Here is a 21,878-nt window from a genome sequence, read left to right on the forward strand (position 1 = left end):
GCCAATAGTATTTGAAAGAGGAATGCAACCTTTTGTGTGATTGCCCTGTCAGTGTTGATGGTTAATGTAGCTGATTGAAGCAATAAATTCCTCCGTGCGTGCCATATCAACCGAGAAAGCTGAGTTCTCCTGCTGCAAAATCTGTTGTTTTTTCTGCATTCATTTGAAATGACAGTGACATAGTTGGAGAAAAAGACGACCTACAGGCTCGGGTTTCTCTGGGTATTCAGGGGGCGGGCTCTAGGTGCCACTCAAAAACACAACTTCTTTGGTCTGGTACTGTGAACTAGTTACGCTTACAACAGCGTAAATGACACCCCAGAATATGATGTTGTGGACGAGGATATGTTTTAAAGTGTTTTGCCTGACTCGGCTATTCAGCTGTATTTATTCGAGTATACAGCCGAAGGTATGCAGCAGAAAGAGCCCGGGGCTGCGGCTGCAACGGAGAGGATGTGGCCAATGGGGAACCCTCCAGATCCCAAACAGCGACTGCTGGTGCCTTTGCTCAAATTGCTCTCCGATGCAAACAGAAATGGAATCATGAATGTCGGCGTGGGCAGTTCTTGTTGGATATTGTCCCCTTCGCCAACCCCAAAGGACCATCAACACTGATTGGACAGCCAGATAAAGCGTGGCACATTTTCCCTTAATGTTACAATCCCAAAAGAAGCAAAACTATAGTTTAGGAAGTACTTACATACTGTAGGAAATGTGTTTTTTTTTTAAGTCAATGAAAAACTTTTCTTGTACGCTCCCTTTTAACACTGCACAGTTTGTTTTCATTGTTCTTTACAGCCTTTCGATGCTTGACACTTTACAGAAGAGTCCTTGAATGCATCCTTGACACACTTGCTGTCATTGATCCTTTACTTTTGCACTGCACTTAGCAGAGATAATTCAAAAATCACACAGTGTCTCCAGTAATAATATCTTCTTTTTCCCGATCCTCCTGTTATGCTCTTTAACCCTAAAGAACTGAAGGAAAATGAACACCTATTCTAATGAGGTGCTGGCTCACAGACAGAGAGAAGACAGGAGGTGTAAAATAATCCACAGCTGGAAACATCCAGGGCTCGTCTCTGAGACCAGGATTAAGGAATATATAGTAGTGAAACCTGTAACACCTATAATCAAGACCTACAAGAAAAACTAAACCTTTTTAATATATATGAGAAAATACAGGGGGGGTTTATACACTGCAAAAAAGGCGTGTCTAAAAACAAGATAAAAACACTAAATCTGAGGGAAATGAACTTGCTGCATGGACAGATAATTTCTTGACAAGTTTTCTTAAATCAAGATTATCAAATCTAGAAATAAGCATGTTGAACGCTTAAAATAAGAAATTAACTCTTAAAAAAACTTTTAGAAGTGTTAGATAATTAATCTTGTTTTAAGAGTTATTTCTTATCTTAAGCGTTCAACATGCATTATTTCAAGATTTAACAATCTTAATTGTGACAATATAGTATATCTACATTAATTTTACATGGACATTTTTATATTTTTACAGTAAAACTGTGTGTTTTCAAACGTTTTTCAAATGTTTTCTACTCTTCCTTGATTTACGGTAATTAAAAGTGTCTATTATGGTAATATGCAATTTTTTATTTTACACCCTAATTCTCATGCAATTTGACAGTTTTACTGTAATTTCTACAAATATTTTTTATAGTGTAATTTATCTTGTTTTAAGAGTTAATTTCTTATTTTAAGCGTTCAACATTCTTATTTCAAGATTTAAAAATCTTAATTTAAGAAATCTTGTCAAGTGAAATGATCTGTCCATGCAGCATGATAGTTTCCCTCAGATTTCGCGTTTTTATCTTGTTTTTGGACACACCTTTTTTGCAGTGTAGTGATGAGGAAGTGTGGGGGATCATGCTTTTTCTTCTTTTTTTCTCCTTCCACTGCATGGTTGGCCCATAGCATAGGCAAACTAGGCAACAGCCTTTCCCGGGGGCCCTTAACCATGAAGCTCCGTTTTTTTTGTCTGTCTTTTTCTCTCCGTAGCCGACTTGCTTGTGTTTCCAAGGCTGCAACCACAGCTCCTGTCCAACTCCACATCCTGCACACAATCTCTGTCACAATTCAGGATCTGAGCACTGTATGGGCTGCATGCACCTTCTTTCTTGTAGTTTCTTTCTATCTACCGGCTCTCACACTGCACATGTTTTTTAAATCCCTGTACATTTACAAGAATATAAAATTTACAAGGACCTTTTACTGGGGCTGGATCACTCTGCCAGCCTTGTGTAGGGGAAGGAATGTTAATCAGTTAGTCATTAATCCAAGCCTTTCCCCCCCTTTTGTTTTAATCTCTTTGCTTAAATGAGACACATTTATACATAGATATGGTGCCATCAATTGTTGTGTGTTGTGATAAAGCTGTAATACTGAGCACTTGAATAAAAAAGATTTTAAAAGGTGTGTATAAAATATTAAAATAACATGTGCATCCAGAACTTAATGGCCAATTTGTGTAGACTTCAGTAGCTTTAAATGCAAAGAGCTCATTTCTCTTTATTCAGACAAAGCTTTCACACAGATTTCTGACATTTGTTTGCTTTATCTTTGTTTTCTAATTACAAAAATAACAATAACTCAATTATAGCATTGCACACTATTCCAGACCCAGTGGAGTGCATTGCATGTTGATGTATTCTTTGTACAGTGTGTGAAGAAAAGAAGAAACTGGTTTAGCCATTGAGCTGCTGCTCCTCCTACAGTAACATGCTAAGCACGTTCTTCCCTGTTCTTTGCATATGGCACCTTCAGTAGAATACTTTTTTTGTGTGTGGTTTGATTGAATGATTATGGTCAGGAAGGTCTCCCTCACAATGCAAGTTCAAACTTCAGACTGACCTCTGTAAATTACATTTAGCGTGAGGCTGCTACAAATTAGCTCCCTTTTCTCCTTGTGATGTCAACAGAATGGAGGTTGCCAAGAAGTGCAGAGCCTTGGAAATGTGTCCTACCAAGGCTGAGGCAGTCTATTATCTTAGTCCTTTGCACACGGGACACACAGAGAGAGAGAGGAATGGAGGACATGTACCCCCATAGATAAGCTTATGGTAATGGGCAAAGGTAGCAATTCAGCCCACCTTCTACCAACGCACAGCTGTTAGAAAACTAAAAACTGTTTTTTAAGAGAGGTCCGTTCTAAAACTGATATTTAATCACTCAATGTTTTTAGTTTAGCCAAGATTCTGTAAAATAAATACTATACTAGTGAATACCTGCATTAGACTTGAGCTGAGAATATTACAATGTGTGTTAAGATTAATCAAGAAGTTGCTGTCCTACTTATTTGTATTCCCACACTGCAAAAAAAGTGTGTCTAGAAACAAGATAAAAAACTAAATCTGACTGAGAGGATCTTGCTGCATGGACAGATAATTTCACTTGACAAGATTTCTTAAATTGAGATTGTTAAATCGAGAAATAAGCATGTTGAATGGTTAAAATAAGAAATTAACTCTTTAAACAAGATGAATTATGTAACACTTCTAAATCTAAAGTTTTTTTCAAATCTTGGTAAGAAATAATTAATTTGCAGTGCACTCTGCTTGGGTTCAACATGCTTGTTTCTAGATTTAAAACCTTGTCGAGTAAAATTATCTGTCCATGCAGCAAGATCATTTCCCTCAGATTTAGTTTTTTTATCTTGTTTTTAGACACCCCTTTTTTGCAGTGCAATAACTGATAATTCTATAAATCATGTGTTATCTATTTAAACAGATTATCCCAATCTGTTAACTGATTTATTTATTTGTGGTGACACTAATAATTATAAACAGGTGTGCTCATAGAAAGCAGCAAACAAATAAATGGATGTAACTACTGCAGTTATAGTTATATATTCTATAGTAGAATAAACAATTCAAATCTTCAAAAAGTCACAATAGTCTCTTAAAACAACTATCAGAGAAGAATATTTTGTAATAAAACACACAAGATAGCTTTAAAAAAAAAAATTGTTTAAGAGACCCACAGTAAAAGCCACAGCTCATTTGTTAAGGAGATGAACACTTGTTCTTGGATTTTCTAACACGGATGTGTTATTAGTCCTTGGACTCTGCAGCACATTCACAGGGACCAGCTCCGGTCCAAAACCTTGAGTTTGAGGAAACTGTACCAGCAAGGATTACATCAAGAGAAATCCTTGGAAACTGTTGTTTAGACTGGTATGTTCAGACTGATATTCCTGGAATACAACACAACAACATGTGTGCTCTTATATAAAATTTGATGGCTGGACAAACGAACAAGATGAGTAAATCAACAGAGAAGAAGAGTGTGCTCAGACTCACTGTAGACCTGCAGATGTCCCTTAAAAGCAGTGCCTCCTCTTGGATTCTCAGCTTTGCATTCATAAGTCCCTGAGTCCTCCAGCTGAATGTTGGGAATCTCCAGCACGGCCTGGGACTTCCGAAGTCTGGCTTTTTTGGGGATGTTGCCATTTATCTTCCTCCACGTGATTGTTGGCACTGGACTGCGAGGAGAGAGGAGTAGGATTATACACTCAACAGTACAGGGGAATATAGGAATAAGCAGTATTGACACACAGTATAGGATGTGAGCTTCAATGATGCACTTTACTGATGATAATCATTCATTGACCTCAACAGTGTGGTTTGTCTGTTTGTCAGCAGGATAACAGAAAAACTATACGATTAAATTAACCTGATCGTCTGCGATATTTCCATTTTAAAATGCGGCTCTCCTGCATATCTAATCAAGCACCTTCTACACCAGTAGTCCACCAACCACCAGGGGGCGAGGCCGTTTTTCTCCCCTGAAAAAAGCCTGGTTGCTGATTGGATAGAACGCTAAGCAGGATGTGACGTAGTATTCCACGCCACAACAACAACACGCGCCATTTGTTAAAGCTGGCGAAGCAGTGTTGCCAACTTAGGAACTTTGTTGCTATATTTAGCGACTTTTCAGACCCCCTTAGTAACTATTTTTCAAAAAAGCAACTGGCAACAAATCCAGCGACTTTTTCTGGTGTTATTGGAGACTCCTCGTTCGTAAGAACGAGTCGAAGCAGCACAATCCTCCTGCAGCAGTCTCTCCGAGCTGCAGAGCCAGAGGGGATGTTTACCCCTTAATTTCCAGTCTGCAAATTGCTAATAGGCTAACAGTTTTCTCTGTAGCTGTACAGTGTGTATGTGCTACTGCTGTTGCAGGAGGTGTTCACTTAGCGAACTCTGTTTGTTTACAACAAGCACCAGACACTAAAAACTGTTTCTATTGTTTGTTTAAAAGTAGTGCAATAAAAATACAGACGTTTTCCCTAACATGATGATCGCAAAAAAATTAGTTCCCGACACTGACAATTCATGTAAACCACACAAGTAAGAGTGTTTATACTGCATAATAGGTCTTTGTTTAGATCTTCATTTTTCAGGTGCCTTTTCTAGTCTTCTTAAAACTAGAAGATTATTACTGAGGATAATAAACGTATTATACTCAATATGAAGCAGTCATCTGACAAGGACCTTGTAATAATAATTCAAACAGCGATATGTTCAAGCACCTTCACTTGTTGCAATTTTAAAACATATTGTGTTTTTAATAATTTATTATGTTCTCCTTTTTCTGTAAAAAATGTTGTGTTGTTATCAGTGAAAAGTGCTCTATAAATTAACTTCACTAACTTACTTTATCTTTATTGATCTCACTTTAAAGACTCTCTCGTCTGCATCTTTGGAAGAACATTTAACACCTTTTACAATGTTTAATCTCTTTCTTATATCACAATGTAAACTGGTCCCACTCATGCTTAATGCTCCATCAATTTACTCATTAATCAAGGTGAGCTGAGTTTTGGACATTTAGTTAGAAAAAACAAATAATTTGACTTGACGACAAAATGAATAATAAAAAAAAAAGAATTAGCAGATTCATCAATAATGAAAAACTGAATGAATGAATCCTTTTCATCCTGCCTGTATACACCACTTAAAAATGTTTAAATGACATGTTGGTATTTTTTTTTTCAGCACAACCTCACCTATATGACCTAATAATAATTGATTTTTTTAATTCTGATTTACTGGATCAACATTTTGAACCAAAAAGAAACAAAGAAAAAACAACATAAATGTGATCTTGTGATTGTGTGTGATCCTGTCATCCAACTCTGGTTTTTATTCTAGTGGGACTCTCTTTTATTTGTGTCTTATGTGTTTCGCACAACAATTTTGGCCATTTTGTGTATTTTTTAGTCATTTTCTGTCTTTTGTTGTGTCTTTTTTTGTTATTTTGTGGGGGGTTTTCGGTCATTTTGTGTCTTCTTCTGTGTTTTTTGTTTTTGGTCATTTTGTGTATTTTTAGTCCTTTAGTCCAACATAAAATGTGATTTTAATCTTTTTTTTACTTTCAAAACACTATCATGCTCAATAAAGAATTCTAAATGTTGCAAATGTGAACAAAGGTTGCAAATCTAACATATTAGAGGGTTACATCCAGTTCTATCATTTTATACTAAATATATTTGAGCTTGTCTCCAGTTTTACTTGGTATATCATCATCAAACTGAAACTGGCCTCATGGAGTTTACAGCCAGTTCTTTAGAGGTAAATTAATGGTAGGGCTCGGCGCTGCTTTGTTTTTACGTCTGGATGTCATGAAGAAGTCATGCTTTGGCGCTTTTGGAGACTCCAGAGGGTTAATGCTGGTTCTGCTCTACATGTGAATCACTGACCTTTTGACCACTCATTATATATTTACTGTAGCAAACGAGCTGCACATTAGAGCCCGGGTTTCAGAGGAATGGGGACAAGATTCAAATCAGGCTGTTAGGAGCTGAAAATACTTTTATGATTAGTGTTCTCGCAATGTCATCTATCCCTGTTTATTCATAGATTGTCCTATAGATCCGTATGATAGATGGCTCGTACATGCAGAGAGAGAGAGACTGTCTGCCAGTATCAGTGGTGCTCTTGTATGACAACTAGAGTTGACAGGTGTCTGAAAGATGGAAATGTGACACCATACAAACCTCCAGTGAACCCATCAATCATTTAGCCAAGATGGAAATGTTACATCCCTGAGCTTTTTTATCTGCTCTAAATTCACAAGGACATTGAAGTGCTCTTGGCAGCAATGGACTCGAATTAGGATTCAGAGCATGTTTTTGTATTAAACAAAGCAGTTTCTTTTATTTTGGACAGGCATTTTATGTCACACACATATATATATTTATATATATAAAAACTTATGTAGAGTCCTTGTATTTTTGAATCTCATTACCTTACAGCATGCATTTAGGTTTCCACACATCACTGAGACTGTGAAGCAAGACACTGAATAAGTCAGTAGTTTCAAATGGACTTCAGTTATTGGAGCCTCACATTTCTGCACATGGATTTGAGGACAAAGTTCTAGCACTGAATGTCTTTGTCTCCCAAACAAATATGTATTTCACAGTGGCTTTGATTTCCATGCAAACTGTGAAAAAGCATGGTACACTACAAAAAAGGTGTGTCTAAAAACCAGATAAAAACACTAAGTCTGAGGGAAAATATCTTGCTGCATTGACAGATAATTTCACTTGACAAGATTTCTTAAATTAAGATTGTTGAATCTAGAAATAACCATGTTGTATCCTTAAAATAAGAAATTAACTCTTCGAACAAGATAAATTATCTAACACTTCTAAATCTAAAGTTGTTTTTTTAATCTTGGTAAGAAACAAATCATTTGCAGTGCACTCTGCCTGGGTCAGTTCATTGCTGCTTGCAGCTTTAATTGATCTTGTTTAAAGAGGTACTTTCTTATTTTAAGTGTACAACATACTTATTTCTAGATTTAATAATCTTAATTTAAGAAATCTTGTCAAATGAAATTATCTGTCCATACAGCAAGATGATTTCCCTCAGATTATGTGTTTTTTTTCTTGTTTTTAGACACACCTTTTTTGCAGTGTGGTTTTTAATACAATTTATACGACATGATAGTCACAATAGTGTCACTTTAATTGATGTTTATATGACGTGTATTGCATCATTCCCTGACAAAGCATGCTCAGTTAGTCATACATTAATCTAGTTACATAATGATGTTAGTCACTGTCATCACTAGTATCTCCCCATCTGCAGTTCAGACAGCTACATATTTTCATAGTGTGTTGAATTCACAACAAATATTGTCCCATACAATATGGTGACTGGAGGCAAACTGTGGCCTGAGGTAAAATCAAATATCTGTGCTCTAATGTGGGTCCATTTGTTAGCACTTGGCATTTTCATTTCAATGCCCCTGTGGGGTGTAAGAACAACATAAACAAATGCTAACAACAGAGATTCAATCAGGACTCATGAATATGGCATGCGGTTGTTATGAAGCCCTTCCTTATATGTTATTGATGGACAATTTTGCAAGAGACCTTTGCTCCAAATAAACTCTTGACTAGCTGGAGAACAGAGCAAATCTATAGAGACCTCAGAGGGCTGGAAAATGAGGGTGAATCTTCCGGAGTCCGTGGCAGGATTTCTCTTTGGAGGCTGAATAATGAGCACCAGGCCAGTACGTGTCCAAAGGACTGGGGGCAGACAGGGAGGGAAGAGAGTCAATCAGTCTAGAAACAGGAAACTCTGCCTGTTAGAGTCTCCCGTATGGAACTGTTGCCATTAATTCCTGAACTCTGAAGATAAGGTCATGTCAACTTTATCAAAGTGTATTTTAAACCCCCTTACATCATGAATGTGTTACTCACTAGAGTTTATGTAAGGTATTACAGTTTTCAATTTAAGAATGTGCCCATAGGCCAGCTCTGTAGATTACATCTTAATTAGCATTTCACACAATTGCGGTGCTCTCATCTGGACTTGCTCCATAATAAAGATTGAAAATTAAATCAAAATATAGTGGAGAATTGGTTTGCTTCAGATCATTAAAATCTAGATATTATTCCGCCACTTAGCTCACTCACTAAGCTCTTAATGTTTTTTGGTCCCTCTAGGATATTCTATGCTATTTTAGGAAGAATCTACCTGAAACACAAAGCCACGTTTTATCTGTGATCTTAGTCTTTCAAACGCATGGGTTTAAGAGTATAAAATGTGTTGTCATTAAGAGGCACTTTCTGTTGCTGCTCACAGTGTGGTCCTTGTGTTCATGTATAGCTCAACGAGGAACCTAACTGCAAGGGTTTCAAGAGTTTGATTCCCTCTGGGGTCACTGAAACTAAAAGTATCTCCGCTACTCTAAGGCAATTTGGTTGAAAGCATGCACCACATGTCACATATTGTATTTTAAGTGGAAATGAGTGGGAGAATGCGTAACCCATCAAATGTACAAGGCCTTCTGAACTACATACTCCAATATGCCTTAGAATGAATGCAGCTAGCAGCACTGCACTTTTCACAGCTTCTTGTAAAACGGACTATAAAGCCAGAGTTTTAAATTTAATCTAATCTACAGGGTGTCTATAAAGTCATAAATCTTACTTACTCAGTACTCAGTTTTAAGTCGCATTGCGTTTGTATATTTCAGGTACCCTGTTGATGAAGCAGGTTGTAATAAATTAACTCCTATAAAAATAGCTACTCCTCAAGTGAAGGCACAATAGTTTATTGAAACAAAATAGCGGGGAACGGTTTCTCTCCATCTCCAATCGAGCACTGTCTTGATGTGCTCCATGCAACAAAGGGTGCCCATGTAGAGGTGTATTAAATGAGGAAAAAAAGCTTCAATATCTACTCCTAATTTTGTAATAATTTCCACATATTTGTCTGTTTATTTGCTTTTGTAATAAATGTTTTAAGTTGTAAAGAGACATTGTGGACACCCTGTATATATCACGTATCATCATCAAAAGATAGCTATCATTTTTCATGGCAACTGTCCTGATAATATTTCATTTAAAAAAACAAACAGAAAAGAAACGCTGGCTGAATACCTGCTGTTTTGCATCAACTGGCAATAAAAAGCAGAATCAAAATGTATCAGAACAAGACATTGTACTTTAATCAACAAACTATATTTTTTTCATTTTCAGTTAAGCCAAACTGAAGCAAACATGAATCTCTGATGAAAACTTTTTCCTACAGATTTCCATCCAGGAAACATTTGCTGGAAGCTTGAAACCAGAAAAACGAGTTCAGATGATGACAACAGTGACATATTTTATTTTGAAATGAGGACTATATTTGGTTTGTAACTGTTTGTTGTCTGTTTTATTAAGATTAAGATTATATTAAGAATTAGCAATTTTTTAAATAAAATAACTTTGTGAATTAACATCTTACAGCTCTCATGTAGAGGAAAATACATCACTTTGATAAACGTCGATACCCCCACTTGTGAATTTTTGACTTTTTATGTGTCCTTAAAAAGGCGGTTGCAAGTGGCTAAATGATACTACAGAGGTTGTCGGGGACATTAAACGTCATCACATCCCCTCAAAGTCTAGTCTGTTTTCAGCGCTCTTGCAAACTGATGTAGATTGTAAATTATGTTTATAAACAATGTAGGCCACAGCTTTGCTAGCTTGTCAAACCGCTGGTTAGCTTGTCCGAGAGTGTCTAAAGGATAATGGCTTATGGTGTTTTGGTCATGCGTCCATGGTGTAGTTCCCCTAAACCTAGGTCAGCGGTTTTGTAGCCTAAATTCACCGAAAGCACTTAATGCTTTAATGCCGGAAGTGAAGTAGTTACTAGGGTGATGTGACTACCGTAAGTTACATAAAAAATGTACATCACACTACATGTCATTTAGCGGACGCTTTTGTCCAAAGCGAATTTAAGTGCATTCAACCCTGAAGGTACAAGCCTCAGACCACAGGAATCAAGTAAGTGCATAACTTTTAAGAGCCAACTGTAACCGCTACAGGAGTGCTATATAAGTGTAACACATGTGCTAAAGAAGAAGAGAAAGAAGAATATATATATATATTTTTATTAGCAACCATGACTTAACCAAGGTATTGTTGGAAGAGGTAGGTCTTCAGCCTGCAGCAGAACATGTATAGGCTCGTTCCACCATTTGGGTGGTTTTTCACTTGTGTTTTCACACGGGACATGAACCCCGTTCTCCTGGGTGAAAGTCCCTCGTTCATTAGTTTTAAAAAAAAGATATTTTATATGAAGTAAGTTGAAACACCCGCAGCACAGTGATGCTCCATGATAGTATAAAATGGGTATTAATCTACAGAAAAACCCACTTTCACAACCATATAAATGATAAAATGATGATTACTAATCAGTCTGACATACATAACTAAAAAAATACATTATTATAAGATGTCTGGGATGCAAAACTCCTTTTATTGTTTTCTCTTTCATCTGTATCGTCTCTTTGTTCTCGTTGCCCTTGACTGTGACCTACCAAGTACTGTCAGTGGTAAATATCACAACAGACAATCATATCAAGAGCTTTGGCATTCACACACAAAGAGCCTTTTTCCACAGTCTTAGCCAGTGGTGCCATCATAAATATTGATCAACAGGCGAACAAAACCCATTTTAACTTCATTTTCAGGGCTATATAAAGACTGGCATTTCTTAATAGGGTGCATTGATAAATCATTCATCTCTATGTAAAAGGGTAAGTCAGTGGCACCACTGTCTGACTGAAAGCCATCAGGCACAAATGACTTCATTGAGGGAAGCACGGAGCAAGGACTTCACGCTGCTGGGCTGTTCCACAAGCAGCCCCAAAACTCCTGCTTATCTTGATAGGAGTGAGATTATAATGCAGTGTCTATATATTTAGGAAATGACTTGCCATAATGTGGATAATTAATTGAAATCAAAGAAAACAATTATGAGGTCCTTAGTCATCTGTAGATTAGAGACTGTTTGCACTTAAGATAGGAGTCAGTTATGAATAATTCATGCTGAATAAGTATAAACAAAATGGAGTAGGGATGATAAAAGATTATGTTGTACAATGATAATTATTTCTTGTAATGTCAAACACTTTTTTGGAAAAAAAATAGATTAAAAATGTTCTGCATTTTTTAAAATGAAATTAATTTAAATGGGAAAAAATACATATACAATATATATTTTTTGTTTTAAAAAGGTAATGGTGTTGTGAAACCGCAGAGGCAGCAATGCTAAGTTTAGTAACTGTGGTAAGTGGTTTGGATTCAAGTCTCTGTGGACAAAAGTATGTTTTCCCTCCTGGCAGACAACTATTACCAATTTCTTTTTTTTCCATAGACATAACCTTGGCTTTCTACATTCATAACAGACCTTGAAAGCACCCAGGAAACACAGATACATCAGGGCTCTCAATTATGAGAACACATGGGTCCCTAGGGCTGAATTCCCTATTCAGTTTTCCCCCATGCACTAACATGCCATCTAACAGCAGAGCTACGTGCTGCACTTCTCTACACTCACTTAACATCCCGCCTGAAGACAAGATATGCCTGGTCCCCTTTCAGGTAATGGAATAATGTAATTTAAAGATGGGGGGAAAACACAAGGAGTATTATCTTAAGGATCTCTGAGCAACATAGCAGTGATAGACGGTAGTTTACTGTTCCTGGTGATTAATATCATCCTGCTGTAATAAACAACTATCCATATTTGTGCAATATGTCCTTGTTGACTTACTTCCCCAGAGCGAAGCACTCCAGCCTGACAGTGACTCCTTTGGCAGCCAGAACAGATGTAGGGAAATGCACTTCAATTTTGGGCTCATATTCACCCATGACACCTGGAAAAGGTTAAGAAAGAGGAATTGCAGACATTAGAACCAAGGAGATTGAAACCGCTACTTACCCCCCATTTCCCATCATCTCCGTCTTTTCTTGCAGTGTGTTACACAGAGACTGGGCATGGTGATGGAAAATAATAGATGAAGCCGCAACTCTAAATTTCCTGAGATTTCCTGATGTAAAGGGCTCTCATAATACATATGGTACACTGAATCACATCGTGTAGACTAGTGTAAGACTGCACATTATTCAAACATAAACGATATGAAACGAATTGGAGATGTTAGCCTTTCTGATGGCCAGCAGGGGGCGACTGGTTACAAAATTAAGTTGGATTGTATGAACCTTATTTTGGTTATGGTAGATAACTTTGTGGGCAGCAACTTCACCCAGAAGCAGGTGCAGTCAGGTTGTTGGTATAGGTCAGGGGTCGGCAACCTTTATGGGGAAAAGAGCCACTGTTGGCCAAAATTAGAGAAAAAATACCATACTGGAGCCACAAACCTTATTTTCAGCCTTACAATGAAGATAAAACGGCCTACTTAGTCTAAATTAGCCTACCAGCATCACTAATAGGTCATAATGAGCATTTCTTAATATGATTTTGTCAGAATGCAGCAACTCAAAACTGGACTTGAAGTTGGCAATAGTTAGATTATTATAACGTAGACTTTCGTAAGCATTTTAGTTGACTAAAATTTTAACTTTTTTATCATGTCATATACAGGTGCATCTCAAAAAATTAGAATATCATAGAAAAGTTTATTTATGTCAGTAATTAAATTCAAAGAGTGGAAATAACACATTATTATATAGATTCATTACACTCAGAATGAAACATTTCATGTCTTAATTTATTTAATTTCTTCTAATTATAATGATTATGGCTTACATTTAAGGAAGACCTAAAATTCAGTGTCTCAAAAAAATGTATAATATTACAAAAGACCAATTTTAAAAAGCATGTCTAATATGAAAATGTTGGCCTCTGAAAAGTATGTCATGTTCAGCAAAAGTTAGCATGGTCATGTCCGTATAGTGTACGATATCGCCCGCTGTGTTTACATGTTCACGATTTCTTGTGAAAAAGAATGTCACCAACATTTTATCCAACATGATGCTATAAAAACAGCAGGGTTTACCAACCACTTGGGTACTTGGGTGCATCACCAAAGTGTTTTTGTTGTTATTGTTTGTTGTTAAAGAACTCAGTAATACAATTTTTAAATCATAATTTAGTGGCTTTTTGAGAGTTGATATAACTGAAATGGGCATTTGATGTCATGCCATATCCATTGTAAGTCCCTAAATATAAATCGTAACTAAAGAGACTTTGTGATATCAGAAAATATCATAATCATGTTAATCAAACAATTTATATAACATCGTATTGTGATACAACTTAATTTTACACACGGCCACCCATAAAAAAAGTTTTTTTTACTTATTTCCATGAAATGATTGTGATAATGTGATTTATTCTTGATAGATAAAGTGTCTTTCTCCTCAAAACTGTATTAATCAATCTCTTCCAAACATCACAATGAAAATGAAACCACAATTAAGGGAGGATGACTGTGTATTATCCTGTTATAATATCACTCAAAATGAAAGACACCACAAAGTCTGCTTCATAAGAAGTGATAGAAAAACTTGATGGTCTCACAGAAACAAAGCATTAAGATGATGTAGTGACATATATTCTCCAGTGACAAAAGGGAAAAGCAGCGCATTGTCCTCAAGATTCAGTAAGCCACTCGACAATTCCCCAACACATTGTGAAGGACACAAGTGATAACGTGTTATCAGTCTTGCTGAGAGCCACCATGACTAACACCTCCGCTGTAGCCAGAGGACACGTTTTCTGTTTATTCATCTGTATGTTGAGGCGGGCCATTTATATCCATTACCCACAACGACATGTCACATGGCATTAAGCAAATTTGGAGAAACAAAAGGAAAACACCTTCATCTGGGATCTAATTACTATTATTTGCCTTATTAAATGGGAGATTGCGATATGAATATTACATGAGCCTTTTGCTATTTACAGAAATACGTTAAATGTATACACAAGCAGTGCATGTGAGCAGCGCTGATGGTAACACTGCTAACCCTAGCACTTTTCTGAATTCACAACAAAACACAGCAGAGCATACGCAGCGCTAGGCCACAAGCACTGTAACGCACATGATCAGTAAGACAAATGACCGGCATGACATTTGAGAAACCATAATTACACCTCCTACATGTACCTGACACTTTTTATGTGATGAAATGAATGCTGCAAAGAAGGAGTGGGGTTATTGAATTGTGGCACGCTATGTATGGAAAAAAGAGTTTTATGATATTTGTTCCAAAGAACTTTTCAATTTCAATCTCATTCTCAACATTTATAGCTCCAAAGCAGCCCTTCACATGTAATGAATTTGCAATATTTCACTAGCTCATGCCATAGTATATTCAATATCATATTCGGTCTCAGTGGCTGGACCTGGTAGAATTGAAAGAAATAATGTCCTGGGCTGGTGTGCTAAAACATTTACAGCCCTCATTTGTAGTATAGCTTTATATTTTATGATCCAGTTTTATTTATTAATCACATGAAAATTATATTTTTCTGTTGTGCTTTGTTCTTCTGTGAACCAATTTCAAAGTAAAATGCCTATCCTGATATTTACTGGGACTCCAAGCTCATAGAAGTGGGAAAAGTAAGTATTTTATTGCCTCTCTGATCCAGTAATACACAGGCGTTTTTGTCTCAGGAACACTAACACAGGATAACTTTTGAAACTTTGTTAAGAAGATAAAACATAATGAATAACTTCAAAACAGTAGGCTTGGATTTTTTTTTTACACATTTAGATCTGCTATTAAAAATTAAAAAAACTAATATAATCAGATTTCCCAATGCAATAGTTCAATAACAACTCTCTCTTACTTTCTCCTCTCCGTACACTTGTGTTGGTCCAGCCTTGCTAAGTCTCTCTAATGTAATTAAATTGTCACGGTCTACTGTACTACTTATTAAGGAAGTAATAGCAATACTGAAGCGATACTGTAACAGCAATGCAGCCATGTTTTTATATAAGGAACACCACACAAAAATTCAAGTCAAATTCAAGCACTTTTTAAGGATTTTCAAGGTCCATTTTCAAGCTTTTCTAGTACCTTACAACGGTTGTAAGTTGCATGTTTTAGATGAGTGCTTACATGCTAAAAGGGGTAATTTCACTCAATCATACAGTTGATGGTTTTACACTTTTAACAACCAAAGTACAGTTTGCTAATCTCAATATTCAATTTAATACTTTTTTCATTGAACATGTGATTATCTATAGTCAAATTGCACGGGAAATACAGTAAGAATTTCAAGCATTTTCAAGCACTTTATCCAAAATCCAAGCACTTTTAAACCTTGAAAATACAACATTAAAATGTAAGCATTTTCACGGATTTCAAGCATCCGTATGAACCCTGTGAGTGTTATGGTGTGGGCACGGTGCCAAACATTAAATTAGACTGCCACCAGGGCGCCACCTGGGGGCGGATCAATAAAACCTTCGAGCGTTATCCTCAGGAGGGCATTGACAATATTTGTGCCAAGTTTTGTGTCAATCCGACCAACCAATGTGGAGATATAAAATACTTCAAAAAAACAAACAAAAATTTTGCAGCGACCCTCAGGGGTTCATGGGAAAGTAGTAACCTGAGTTTCATGTCATTCAGACACACCAATGTGGAGATATGCAATACTTCCTGTTTTGAACAAAATCTGCAGGAAGTTGTTCTTTAATAACTTGAGTATTCTTTAGAATATCAAAATTAATTTATTAACTTTTTGTTAGGAGGGTCAATAGATTTGCAAAATGATGAAATTGCCTAGGAGTTCGAAAAAATAGGTTTGCGACTTTTCGCAAATTTGTGGGGAAAAAAAACGGTAGGCGGAAATGGGCGTGGCCTATATCACGCGATTCAGCACAATTCATGCGTGGATATAAGGTTTTTGAATGTGTGATAAAGTATATGGGAGTTATTAGCCAAAATGCACTTTCCTTTATTATAGCGCCAGATTATAGATCATAATTTTTTTTTGCCATGTGTGACTTATATTCAAAATTTGTTGAGTTTTGGGGGACATTCAGGCAGTGAAAAATGCGATCATTTGGGACGAAGAAAAGTAATAATAAAAAAATAATAATAATCATAAATAATCATTAGAAAAACAATAGGGACCTCGCAGGTCTTTACCTGCTCGGGCCCTAATAAATAAGCACTTCCTGTGGTTAAGTTAGTAAATAGGGAAATATCATGTTTACAATTGCTTTGTGTTCTTCATAAACACACAATATATTCAAAACACGTCACTCCAGACAGATTTCAATTGTTCTTTACCATAACAGCTGTCTATATGTATAGTGGCGCTTTCTTGATAGCAGAATGTGTACATTCATGGTAAAGGACAATGAGCTGTTTCGACTACTCCACAATAAACATGTTGGTTAGTAAATACTGACAAATGCTGACATCCAATCTGGCTGTGGGCCTTCGGTCTTGAATAATGATGTACAGTGTGGTAAAGAAAACATGCCCATATGGAGATGACATGTGCCTGAAAGCATTATGTTTTACTGATATCACTGTTGGTGTGGAGAGAGAAAATGTCTTGTGACAATAATAACACCATCAGTACAGCCGTCCAACTGGAAGCTTATCTCTGGAAGCACTCTGTATGTAAAAACAATGGGAGCAGTTTTTGGTATATTCACAGGCCCAGTAATTGGAAGGTTTTAGTTAGATAGAAAAATCACAGTTTACCTCAGTAAACAAATTTAAAAATAAAAAAAATATCAGATTTATATACCTATTAGTGTTTTTACATGTATTAAATGACCTGTCAATCAGCTAGATAATGTCAGCAGCTTGTTATCATTAAAAACTTCCATTAAAATATGTTCCTAAAAAATAAATAAATAAATAAATAAAGCTGCCTAAAAAAGCGATACCTCTTCTTGAAGTCAGAAATAGTGACACAATGACTCTGGCATTTACAAAATAGCTCAGTAAAAGTTAGCCACGTCACTACAAGCAACACTGTGTGCAATTAAAGTAAAAATGGTCACTATATCAAAAACTAGCTGCACCTGGTGGAATCATATTCCATAATTTGTTCTCACAACTAAAAACGACCAGGATCAGTTTTTTACTAGGGTTGGAAATTTGTTAACTGTAATCTGTCTAGATAGTTGTCTTCATATCTAGATATCAATATATATTTCACGATCAGGGCTGCACAATTAATCAAACCGCAATTGCAATATGGACTAGTGCAATATCTAAATCGCAGGAATACAAAATATTTGTTTATGGCAACATCTGTGTCAAAATACCTTCCGAATTAAGTTTTGTGGTCCCAGCCTACAAAAGGTTTACTAAAAACTGCAGAAAAAAATCTTTGTTTAAAAGAGATCCTAAAAAAAATCACACCATAATCATGTTAATATATTTTTCATTTCAACATTAGAAAAATGAAGGAATGAAATAATAATTACTTCCAATATAATGAATTATGTTGCAATCGCAATATCAGACAAAATAATCGTAATGAGATATTTTTTTCCAAATCGTGCAGCTCTTATCGTATACCCTTGTGTGAATTAAATACTCGACATTAAGAAATAGTGAAATAAATAAATAAATCCATCAGTTTTTCGAAGAAATATGTAATAAATTATTGTATTGAAATGACTGCCCAGCCTTTTTGACCTGCTTTTAAAAAGTCCTCCAGTCTCTTCCTGGCTGTGACAGTCACTTACATTCAGACAAAACACAAAACAAAAAGCAACATGCAAATACTGGTTTAGACATTCATTTCTACTAAAAACTCACTTACTTGATCAGCATGTTGAGAAGCCCTCAAAAGGGCTCTATAAATAAAATGTAATATTATTATAATTATTATTATTATTGTCATTATTACCATGGTAACAGTCAATGCTAGGAAGCATTTGGGTCAACCCTGCTAAAATTTCGTCTTTCCAGCAATTTATTTTTCCTGTATTATTACTGTTTGTTCTGATTCAATGCCATGTCAAAGTTACTGCTATCCATCCACAATAATATTATGCACTTGCTTCTGTTTACACCAAGCAGATAAATCAAAGGCATCGTGTTTCTGCGATGAACTGTATATCTGTTTAAAAACAGTGCATTAGTGCAGAGTTCAGTGCTTAGCCCCGCTCTGCTCAAGGTGGATTGCGAATTGACGATCAATGGCTTCCAGCAGGGTATAATGGAGCCCAGATGCTTGTTTTGATTAAGAGAGCCGGGGTTGGAGCTGACAGTGGTGAGCCGCACACAGATCCAGCTTGAACTGTCTACTGTGTAATAATCACTCACTTTTACTGAGGCACAGATTGCAGTGTCTGATTGGTCAGACTCCAATGACTGAGGGGTGCATACAGCACGGGAACATTTGGGTGTCTGCTGTGAGGTGTGCCAATGCAATTTTCAGAATTTTAGACCCAAATTCACAACATAGAAGCCTGCTGAACATCATGAGATTTGCAGGGCAAGCGGTGCCAAGGCATTTGTTGGCATAATGGACCTACAGCTGTAGAGATTTGATTTGGCCGTGTTGTGCTGCAGGTGAGAGTGCTGTCCTTCAGCACCAGTATCATGCTGCAGCCACTTTAAGGATGCACATCACTATATTCAGTCATTAACGAAAAATTAACAGGAAAAATCTCTCTTTATTCAACCATGAACCTCATTAAAACACCAATAGACTGACCACATGCCCTGCTGATTGTATTTAGCATCTCAGTTAATTTGAGGCACAAACAAATTTCGAGCGGTCATGTGCTAAGTATTATGTACGTCTCTGAGGGCCATTTTCATACAAGGTTATGCAAATTGAGAGTAGGGATCTTGCTTGAAGGGATGTAATTCTTAAGAGGTAAATTCATGTTGCAACATTTGGAACAAACCTGGTTCCAAGGCACAGAGGCCCTTTCACAGCTTCACTGGGGATGTAATCTCAGTGGCTCTTTGAAACCTTGACAATGACAGGCACCTGTGTGAAGTGATGGACGTTTCTCTGTGTAGTCAGATGTAAAAAGCCTGTAGGTGAAATCCACACCTGAATCCAACAAACAGCTCCACAGCATGGCTCCTGAGAGGCTAGTATAAAAGAGCGAAATCCCATCCACAGCAAGGGCCATTGATTCAGTTAATTTTATGCTGGAAAATGATTTCCCTGACGGCCAGTTTCACTAAAGCACATTGTGAGCAAAGAAGGCTCCCCACACTAATGTTAAAGCATTGCTCACTATCTATTTATGTGTGTATGGAATTCATAATACCTTCCAGTAACATGAGGCTCAGTGGAAAGCAGAAGACCGGCACACTTTTATTAACCTATCTGATCTAAAAAAATTCATCCAAACACATTTTAATACAATAAAATGCACTAGCAGAATATGAAATATGCTTTTAGATTTTCATCTGTGCTAAACAAGTTCAGAGGCAGGAAGCTCTGTGATAGATCTAAAATAAATAAATAAATAAATACATTTTATCCTTTGAAATGAACAGAGAGAGGGCTGTGATATTTTCTGTGTGGTTTATCCAATGAAATCCATTAGATTTGTCCGCCTAGGGCATTTATACAAATCAGGACCTATCATGCTTGAGAGGTGCTATAAATCTGAGAGCCTCACCGTCGGTTTTCAGTGTTAGAGGTGTCGGAGGGCTCAGAATCCTCGCATTCGTCACCGTGTTCTTCACCAGACAGATGTAGCTTCCTACGTCAGAGGGTTGCACCTTTGAGATGTACAGGTTTCCTGTGTCCTGGGAGATGAAGCGCCGACTGTCCTCGGCAACAAATGAGGGGAACTCATTAAACACCCAGCTGTAGATGATCTCTAAAAAAGGCAAGTCGAGAACATACAGATGAGAAATATGCTGCATTTATCCTTGTGGTTATTTGGACTTAGTCTTTATGTTTGTAATAGTCTATGAAAATAAAAAACATCATATCTGATGATCTTAGTGATTTAGCAATGGAAAAAAAGGAACAAATTCTAAAATGTGGATGCCTCACCCATATCTTCAACCTGGCAGCACAGAAGATCTATAGCAGGGCTATTCAATTGTACATTTAATTGGACCAGATTTTAAAACCAAGAAATGTAGCTTGGTCAGACATTTAAAGTGGCCAGTAAGCAGCAGGTAATGACACATTTTAAACCAACACCAATGAATGTAATGAAAAAAAAAACAATAAATGCAATACTTTATTAACATTTGAGACAATACAAATAAACATATTGGTCTAGGGCTGCACAATTAATCGAATTTTAATCGTGATCACGATTTTTCCATGTCTAATCAAGCACTTTCTACACCAGTAGTGCACCAACCACCAGGGGGCGGGGCCGTTTTTCTCCCCTGAAAAAAGCCTGGTTGCTGATTGGAGGCAGTGTTGCCAACTTAGCAACTTTGTTGCGATATTTACTTAAGAAGAGTGGGAACGAGTTGAAGCGGCACAGTCCTCCTGCAGAGCCGGAGGGGATGTTAACCCCTTAGTGTCCAGTCTGCAAATTGCTAATAGGCTAACAGCTAGCTCTGTAGCAGTACAGTGTGTATGTGCTGCTGCAGGAGGTGTTCACTCACTCTGTTTACAACAAGCACTGGACACTAAAAACTGTTCCTATTGTTTGTTTAAAAGTAGTGCAATAAAAATACAGATGATAATAATCTTATAATCGTTCAGCCCTATATCGGTCACATTAAAAGTGCATTAAAACACAATACGTTTGGACAGGTTGATCAATTTTGTTGTCCTAGTACTTGTTATTCTGTGCAGTGACAATAAAGGAAAATCTGACTCTGACTCTGAGAATAGGTCTGATCTTTACAATCGCTACAGTTTCAAGGTGGACACCCAAGATCAGATTCAGCAAATCAGCACCCAGACAAATGTGAAATATGATCAAAATCTCCCTTTCAGTTCCTGAGTTATGGCATCAAATATTGGCAAGAAAAGTGTTGCTGCAGAACAGTATGATGTCACAGTGAAGTTGACCTTTGACATCTTGCATATACAATTTTGATAATGTCATCATTTTATCCTGTTTGATATGTGACCTCCAAAACCGAATCAGTTCTTCCTTAAATACAAGTCATGGGTTTG

The 21,878-nt window shown here is 36.8% G+C and overlaps 1 protein-coding gene across 1 annotated transcript in view; it reads right to left on the reverse strand.

Annotated features, from left to right (window-relative positions):
* cntn5 (contactin 5) overlaps positions 1-21,878 on the reverse strand; it is a 104,113-nt gene that overhangs the window by 38,470 nt on the left and 43,765 nt on the right. Inside the window, exons 7-9 of the mRNA XM_059330972.1 lie at positions 20,404-20,607; positions 12,579-12,681; positions 4,317-4,498 (exon numbers count right to left, since the gene is read on the reverse strand). Of these exons, the coding sequence (XP_059186955.1) occupies positions 4,317-4,498; positions 12,579-12,681; positions 20,404-20,607 (489 nt within the window). The remainder of the gene's footprint in view (positions 1-4,316; positions 4,499-12,578; positions 12,682-20,403; positions 20,608-21,878) is intronic.

This window comes from Centropristis striata, chromosome 4 (genome assembly GCF_030273125.1).
Source record: "Centropristis striata isolate RG_2023a ecotype Rhode Island chromosome 4, C.striata_1.0, whole genome shotgun sequence".
In the NCBI taxonomy this organism is placed as follows: domain Eukaryota; kingdom Metazoa; phylum Chordata; class Actinopteri; order Perciformes; family Serranidae; genus Centropristis; species Centropristis striata.